General features: G+C 32.9%; 1 protein-coding gene across 1 annotated transcript; it reads right to left on the bottom strand.

The window, feature by feature from the left end:
- Window positions 1–414: 414 nt before the first annotated feature.
- On the bottom strand, window positions 415–6,138 carry LOC114409911 (zinc finger CCCH domain-containing protein 67-like). Its single transcript, XM_028373574.1, has 6 exons — window positions 5,112–6,138; window positions 4,463–4,528; window positions 2,963–3,082; window positions 2,562–2,837; window positions 1,792–2,061; window positions 415–868 (listed from the first exon to the last, which is right to left on the bottom strand). The coding sequence occupies exons 1-6, from the start codon at window positions 5,904–5,906 to the stop codon at window positions 683–685; spliced, it is 1,713 nt and encodes a 570-aa protein (XP_028229375.1). The 5' UTR covers window positions 5,907–6,138; the 3' UTR covers window positions 415–682.
- Between the last annotated feature and the right edge of the window lie 2,901 nt (window positions 6,139–9,039).

Raw genomic sequence — 9,039 nt, 5'->3', positions numbered from 1 at the left:
ATTTCTAGAGAAAGCTTTAGAAGATTGACTGATTGAGAGCCACCCAAATGTACTAATCTTATGTGGAGGACATGCAAAGATATTGGCAGATTGAAAAATTTGCTGTACAGGAGTTGATTATGTTGAAAGTTTGATTAAACTGTTGTCATGGCCTCATGGGTCCTTCGGTGGAAGAAGAATGAGCGATGATGGAGAACTCTCAAGAAGAGAAAGGATAAAACCAGAAAAGAGAAAAAAAAATCAAAAAGGGAAAATCATGGCCATAGATTTTTTAATAAGTTAATTTAATGGATATAATTTGCTTTCCAACCGTAGCCTTCGTCATCCTTTCTCTACTTTTCTTTCACCCATAAGTTTAGTTGAGCAGTTATTTCGACATTAATCAAGTTCATAATTCAATTGGCAACCATGATAGAAAGCAAGAAAAACAACATTCAACCCATTTTACACCAGCACAAAATCATAATAATCTAATAATGATCCAAGTGAAAGAAATCACACCAGAAGCAAAAAGATAATAATCTACATGTTACTGTAATAAAACTTCTATTAGCCGTATATATTGCTATTCTGTAAGGCTTGTGCCACATTAGCATAACTAGTGAAATTAAATAAATTTATCATGTTTTTAGATAAGATTACAAATTATGGGTGATATGCATATTCAAAGCCAGAAAATGTTTTACACAGACTGCTGATTCCCATCTTCGACACCTCCATTTTCAGCCACATCAACACCAGCTGAGTTTATATATGTGGATTGTTGATCATGTCCAGCCATAGTTGAGGGCGCTGGGTGATCGAACTTACACGCCGGTCCAAATTTGCAAATTCCATAACGTCTGTAATATGTGCAAACATTCTGGTCCTGAATTTCATAATACATTTAACACAGATCAGAAACTAGCAAGTCTTTCTTGTAGTGCCATGACCAGTCATAGTAATAATAATAAAAAAAAAGATTTAACTATCCATTTAGTCCCTATAGTTTTCAAATTTATCCCTTTTAGTTCCTATAGTTTTTAAATTTATCCCTTTTAGTTCCTATAGTTAATAAATGAATTTTTTAGTCATTGAAATTTAATAAGTGAATTTTTTAATCCGTTTACATTTTAATTCCCATAAAGTCTCTATCATTAAAAAGTCTCTATCACCAGGTACTAAAAAATCCACTTATTAATTATAGAGACTAAAAGAGATAAGTTTGAAAACTATAAGGATTAAATGGATAATTAAACCAAAAAAAAACTATGATATTGTCTTTTGCAAAATCAGAAAAGCAATAATCTCTAGATTGCATAAGTTAATTCCATTTTAAAGAACTTAGATTTGAACAACCACCTCGTATCTTAGAACTTAGAAGAACCCTGAACACATGTACATTAATATGTACATGTCAACCAAAAAGGGGGTTTTAAGATCAGTTGGGTACACTCATAAACATCAGGATGGGGGTTTTCATAGATTTTTTTTATATCAAAACACTGGATCCTAGTCTCCACCAATTTTATTAGCTTAAACAACAACTATAAGAAATTGTTGATAAACAATTCAGAATCCGAATGCTCCTGTTTCACTCAGCATATTTGATTGATGAGAATTTGGCAAAATCTTTTCTTGCTCAGAACCAACAGCTTTTTTATTTCTCATGAAATAATTTCTTTCAAATGTGTAAAAAATGGGAAAAAAAAGAAAGCTAAACAGAGACAGTTTGACAAAAGTAAGAACAAGCTTTTAATTTGTACAATCACCATGTAAGCAAAAAGCAGCAGAATAAAATAAATAATTTACCGGTCTCAAAGGTAGACCCTTGTCACTGAGGTTGCATAGAGGTAATCTTGCTATCCGATTCTTTGGATGGTGAAATTTACAATTAGATTTAAACTTGCAATCCCCAGTTTTTAAGAAATAGCTGCATTCGGGTTCACCAGGCCTTTCTGGAAACTCTTCAACCAGCATTTGTTTTTGATGGTGCATATAAACATTTGATTCCATAGCTGGGTTGTTCATGACATATGTTGAAGGTGGATGCAGACTCCTCTCAGAGAGATAGACAGGTGCCTGTACAAATCACAAATTGATCAAATTGCTGGGAAAACAATCAATTACAAGGGTTAACAGGCAGAATATTCTACTCACGGAAAGGGAGGAGGATAAAAGAACATTAGGTTTCTTGCTTTAAATCCAATAGACCAAAGCCAGCCCAATAAGAATCAAGACAGGCAGCAAAATATTGAATAGTAAGGCAGCTGAGGATTTATTAGAAAACAGTATGCTAAGAAAATGAGAGAGGAAGGGGAGAGAAAATTACAGAGAACATAGAGCATAAAGAAAGAAAACTGTAAATCTCAATCATTAAATAGCATATAACTCATGTCACTATTCACTGTACAAATAAAACACTGGGAATTATAGACAAGATGCACTATATGTTTCAGGAACAGAGGACATTAACGTTGTCTGATATAAAATTGGCAGACTAATTTTCCATCATATACTGATAATATTATAATGGAACGTCCCTAGCAAGATAGTTTTTGGCATTTAATCCATTGATTTACCTGATATCCATTCCATTCAGAACTTTGGGGAGAAACCCCTGGATTAGGTGAAAGTATCACCGGCACAAAAGGAGCAGATTCATTTAATGGTCTAGTAGAAGACCATGAGGATATAGATGATTGTGATACACCTTGTAACGAAATAGAACTTCCATTACCATAACCAGAAGGAGAATCACCTCCTCCAACAGTTGTAGGATCGGGATGATTAAACCTGCAGTTTGCTCCAAACTTACAAGAGCCAGTGCGCATGTAATAGAGGCACTCTTTCTCTCCCTGTCATGAAAAACAACCTCATCAAGTTTCAGGGACAAGTATTTCAGACAGCATAGAGAGACAGAAGATAGTGTACACAAACTAACTTTCAGCATAACTTGCTAAGTAAGAAATTAAGGTTATACCACACGAATAGGCAGGCCAAGGAAGTTAAGCTCGGCAGCGGATGCTGATGAACTCTTTCCTCTTGTGTGATTAAACTTACAAGCCTTTCCGAACTTACACCCCCCAGACCTTAAATAATACTGCCATAACATCAGGAAAAGAAAAGTTTATTATGAACATGTAATAAATAGTAGAACATGTTAAGACATGGCTCAATAAAGAGATTCAACATATACAAGCAAGTTTCATCCAAAAATTGTTATAGAGATCCAATCATTTTTTACACAGCAAGGCTGGGCCAGCAAGAGCACAAATGCCAAAAAAAAAATCACAATGACCAAACATATACTAACATAGCATCACAGAAAGAACTCAGTCAAACTATAAGCCATGATCCACCATGACAATTTTCTCTTTGCATTACTAGTCCATGGCTAATGGACACCATATAGATAGAATATACCAATGCCTAATCAGAAAATGTATAACCAAAAAAGATATCACTTGACTCTCAGCCACCTGACAACTACTGAGTTCTGCATATTGATCATGAAATTCTAATAAGGAATAATATTTCTTATATGATTATTTTACTGACCCAGTCAAACTTGAGAGAAGATGATTGTTTACATTAGCTGGTAGAATCCATTCTCCCTTAATGGCAAGGGGATTAAATGAGAAATAACAAGAAAATCCCAAAAATTCAATGCATTATATGCAAGTCACATATATGGTTAAACCTCCTCAAGTTAACCTTACACAATCTTCCACGGAAAGTCTCACGGGCAACGGAACCTACATTAATAAATACATGTGATCAACTGATACACCTTTGGCCCAAGTATATAGAGAAAGACACATGGACTGGAAAGAATGGGCATAACAGAAAGGCTAGGGTCACTTGGAAAATGGAGAAATGACCATAAGAAGGATTGAGCTAAAATAGAAATCTGTTACACAAGGACAGCTGGCAAATTCAGAGAGGAGAGAACCAGAGGGAAATGATTGAGAATCAGCAGGGAAGGGAAACTAAAAAGGATTGTGGGAAGTCTGTTAGGGGTAGGCAAGTTTTGAGAGAATATTGTGAGGTATGGTAGAGGGTGTCTCCTGCAGTCTACGACCCTTTAGGCATTTCTATTTCAGTTTTATTACCTATTTTGCTTTTCTATTTGGTTGTATTTTCAGAGTACTACCTCTTACATCTTTCAAGTTAGTGTCTCGTATGAATATATTGATATCTAAATTTCCCAGATTTTTAACATTAACATATAGGTCTATGTTAAAAATTCAGAAAATACAATCTAGCATTTGCAAACCAACAGGGGTTTGGATCTAGTGGAAGGGGCTAATCCCCTACAAAGTGACAAATATGGTTCAAATCCCCATTGGTAGAGTTAATCATAGTTAGTTTCAGACTATGCATTGGGAAAGATTGCTTCCTTTGGAGGATACCTGTGGGAAACCAAAAACACAAAAACTAGAGTTTGCAACAGAATTCAACACAATAATTTTGAAAATACCTTGCATTCCATCTGGCCTGATCTTTCTGCCTGTTCTTCTCTTTCTCCCGCATTCTCTTTTTTAGCCTTCATTTAGTGTTAATACATCAAAATCTCAGAAGAGGCTTTTAAGAAGTGAGCATGTATAAGACGTTTCCATTCATAAAATGCCCAAGAAATACAAAATTGATGCTCAATAATAATAAAGGTACAACCCTCTAAAGATAATACTTTATTCCTTCTTTTCTACCCAGGCAAAAAACCTTAAAAGAAAAACTTTTAAAGTTTAGGCAAACTACAGATGGCAAAAAGAAATCCCAAATACATTTAAAAGCATATTACCACGCAAATTGTTCGAAACATACAACTAACTATTGAGCATCAGTCATGATGAACAGCTAGTACCAGCCCTTCTAATAAAAAAAGACAAAATGTTTTTCTACCAATTCAGCCATTCCACTGATAACACAAAGGCAGTACATACACAAACACACCCTAAAAGAAACTTGGAAACATAACAATCTTTACATCAGTGAATTCCAAGCTTCGGTTTCAACATCTAATACCTAAATAACGCATAGCCATTAAACACCTATTAATGTAACCATACCCGGTAATTAATTAGAAATAGTTTGCTAGAGAGAGAGAGAGGAACAAAAGAAAGTTGTACCTGGTTTTTCCTCCTAAGCGGATGATTGAATTTGCAATTGAATCCAAATTTGCAAGTCCCAGTTTTGAGATAAAATGCACAGTCTTCAGCCTCAGGCCTCAAAGGGTATTGTTGAGCTCTACCACTGCTCCTCTCATCCTTAACTCCCTCAACATCTCCACCCACCTTATCACTCTCACTCCCATTCACATTCACATTCTCAATACAATCACACCCCTCATCACCACCACCATTCCAACCATCATCATCATCAACTACAACAACTACATCATCACGAACACCATCATCATCATCATCAACAACAACTAAATCATCACGAACAACACCACCATCATCAACAACAACAACTAAATCATCACGAACAACACCACCAACTAAATCATCACGAACAACACCACCATCATCAGCAACGGAAACTAAATCATCACCAATAACACCATCATCGTCATTAGCAACACCACCAAGATCACCATCACACCCTTCTCCCTTGCCACCTTCTGGGGCAGCACCTTCATCACTCAATTTTCCACTCTCATCTTCCAAGTTCGAACCTTTATCCTCGCTCAATTTTTCACCCCCGTCTTCCAAGTTCGAACCTTTATTATCACTTTCACCCTCATCCTTCAAATCCAACTTCCCCTGAAGCTCCTCACCAAGTGCATCATCAACCGGGGTAACGTGATTGAGATCTGAGGGTTGAGGATCATGATCGAGGGGGTGAACAGAGGAAGATGGTTCACCCAATAGCGGGTCCTTGGCGGAGGAGCTAACCGATTCGGATTCAAGGGGCTCCATTGTTGGCTCTCCACATTTCAAATGAAAAACCCTAATAGTGGGGAAATTGATTGATTGCTGAAACAGAAGAGTGTAAGAGAAGAAGAAGGGAGAGATTTATTTATGTGGGAAAATCAGAAAACGAAAATGAGCAAAGTGTGAAATCAAAGGGAGTTACTTTTTTGTTGTGGCTGAATGAATGAGAATGGTGTGTGTTTTGATGCCTAGCACTCTCTCTTGTATGGGTGCATGTACCTTGTGATGGCAGTACGTATTTCAATACGGTGTGCATACGGCCGCCGTGGTGTATATTTGAACCAAATAAGTAGTAAGCCCATACACTGTTTAAATTATTGTTGTAACATTTTATTTTCTCTTAGAAGACATATATATTTGGATAGAATTATTATGAGTGATAAAATTCTTCCTCCACCCATGTACAAGTAGATCAACATGTTTGGTGATTATTTGTTATAACTTCCTGTGGACTTATATATAAATAAAAAATAAATAAATTTAAACTAATTAAAAAAGTTAATTGATATCATTTAATTTTATTAATCTCAAGTAAAAAATAGGTTTATTTCTAAAATATTTTTCATTGGAACTTAATATCACGAATAAAAAAAGTCTTTGAAAATAAATTTAGAATTAAATGAAGTGTATTTTAAAAATAAGAACATTAAATAAGATAAAATTAGTTAGATTTATTTATATTGAAGTCCAACATATAAGACCATTTTTTTTTGCTTATATGTGAATCCATAGGGAATATTATTTATTACTTTGTATTATTATAACATTATTAAATATTTCCTCTTAATTGAAATATAAGAAAAAAAAATTGATTCATGACCATAATTAGTTAACATTATTTAATTTTGATAGTCTCAATAAAAAAAATCAATTCAATTCTTAAAGTAGCCTTTATTTTGATCAAAATGACCAATTGTTGCAAAAGAATTATAAGAGGATTCCCAACTAAGTTGACACCTCTCACGAAATTCAGTAGACAAAAAGTCACGAAATATCATTCAACCAAAGAAGAAAGCAAAACACGGGGGGCATACATAAACCAAACCCATTAGAAAACAAACTATTTGAACATGTAGTTTGTGTAGCCAAAAAATCTATTTCTATTGAAGTAAATATTTAAGAAATGAGGGAGAGAATTCCACTAATAAAACCGATCCAAAGAGTGAGCTTTAGTGGCCAGAATGCTTGCACAAGTATTTTTCTCACTGAAAATATGACCAACCACAAAATTCATGTTTTTTGTTAGATTTAATTGCTTATATTTCAATTTGGAGCATAGTTATCAAACTCGACTTGAATTGGTCGGGTTAACCTGTTGGTCCAAAAACCAGACACCTAATCAGTTTGAGTCACCATTTTGATCGGGCATGCAGTTGACCCAACATGATCCGACACAACTTGACTTGACTCGGTCTTGACTTGATGACCTGAATGACCCGATAGGTCATGTAATTTTTTGATTTTTGATTTTTAGAAATTAATAATATCACTCATATGAAAAAAATTCAATTTATACCTTACAATTGTGTTATTTATATATTTTCTTACTATTTTCACCAAGCATAATCATATATTGGGATTTGAGATGATAAAGTTATAGTCACTATCAATTTGACTTCTTTCCTTTGGCTTATATTGTTATCTATGAGTAAAACTTGTATTTACACTATCTCATTCAATAGACTTATTGGTTTAAAAAATGATTATTCTTTATAAGAACAATAATGTGATAAGTGGAAAAATTGTATTGTCTAAATAAAATAGGTTTTGTAAAAATACACACACACACACATATATATAGTCTTCCCACGGGTGATTCAACTACTTTTGTGCGCTTTATAGGTGGGCAAGTAAATAATATAATATAGATTCAATTTATTAAGGTGATTGTTGTTAAATGAATCAATGATTGTATGGTAAATATATTGTTTATAAAAATCTAAATTTATATATTTTTATGGTTAGTAAGAACATAACAATAAGATTTTCTTTTGTATGAGTAAATACGATGCTAATTTGTATATTAAAAGACATGATATCATGCTAACAATATCTAAATAGACAAGAAACTTATACTTAAGATTTTTATGAAAAAAATAGATTAAATTATACTTAAGTATTTTATCTAAATAGAGAAGATACAATCACGTAATATATATATATATATATATATATATATATATATATATATATATATATATATATATGTATGTATATATATATATATATATTATTATCTTGAGAATAAATTAATATAAAAAGAATAAAATATTTTATGGAAAATATAAATTATTTAATAAAACTTAAACAACTTTGCAATTAAATTTTCTAAATACAAACAATTATCTTAATATTAAAATATAATATGCATTAAAAAATTAAGTTGCAAAAAGTTAGGGAGTTTTGATAACGATGGTAGAATTGATTCAAAACAAATAAAACTAGAAATTCTGCAATACAAGATTAACTTAGGTCGACTCAGAGATATGATTCAATTTGATTCCTACTTTAACGAATAGTTTGTAGGCACCGGAAAAAATGTGAAAACACAAAACAAAAATGCGAATTCTAATCTAAAATGGAGTTTTAGTTGCATAACACAAACAGAATTGCACAAACATGTTGTAAAACAGATTCGAAATCATCAATCCAATTTACCAAACCAATGCAAATGAATTATCATAATGCTACAAAGAATGATCATAGTATGAAAGTTTAATCAATGTCGTTAGAGTTAATTTAATCAAATTAATCTCTAAATTCATTAAGATTGCAAATTAGGTTGGAATATTATCCAAATAATTTGTGATTAAGTTCGAAATTAGGAAAAGAATCCCTAACCTAATTCATTTTCAATCCTAAGTCTATTCATAATCATGAAAATAAAAAATAAGACTGAAGAAAAAGATAAACATTCACACAAAATTGAAATACTAAATCAAAACTCAAATTCAGCTTTGTTTGGAGTGAATCCTTGGATTGATTGAGTGTTTAGCCTTCCATGATCATCACTAGCGGAAGAGTCATGAAATTTGTACAAAAAAAAGGAAGAACAAAAGTGAAAAGAGGAAGAAGAATGAAAAACAGTTGAGAGAAAAAGAGAAAAAAAAGTTTGATC

This window comes from Glycine soja, chromosome 4, assembly GCF_004193775.1.
Source record: "Glycine soja cultivar W05 chromosome 4, ASM419377v2, whole genome shotgun sequence".
Taxonomy (NCBI): Eukaryota; Viridiplantae; Streptophyta; class Magnoliopsida; order Fabales; family Fabaceae; genus Glycine; species Glycine soja.
Note: the sequence above shows the minus strand (reverse complement) of the source record. Positions and strands in the feature narration are given on the sequence as shown.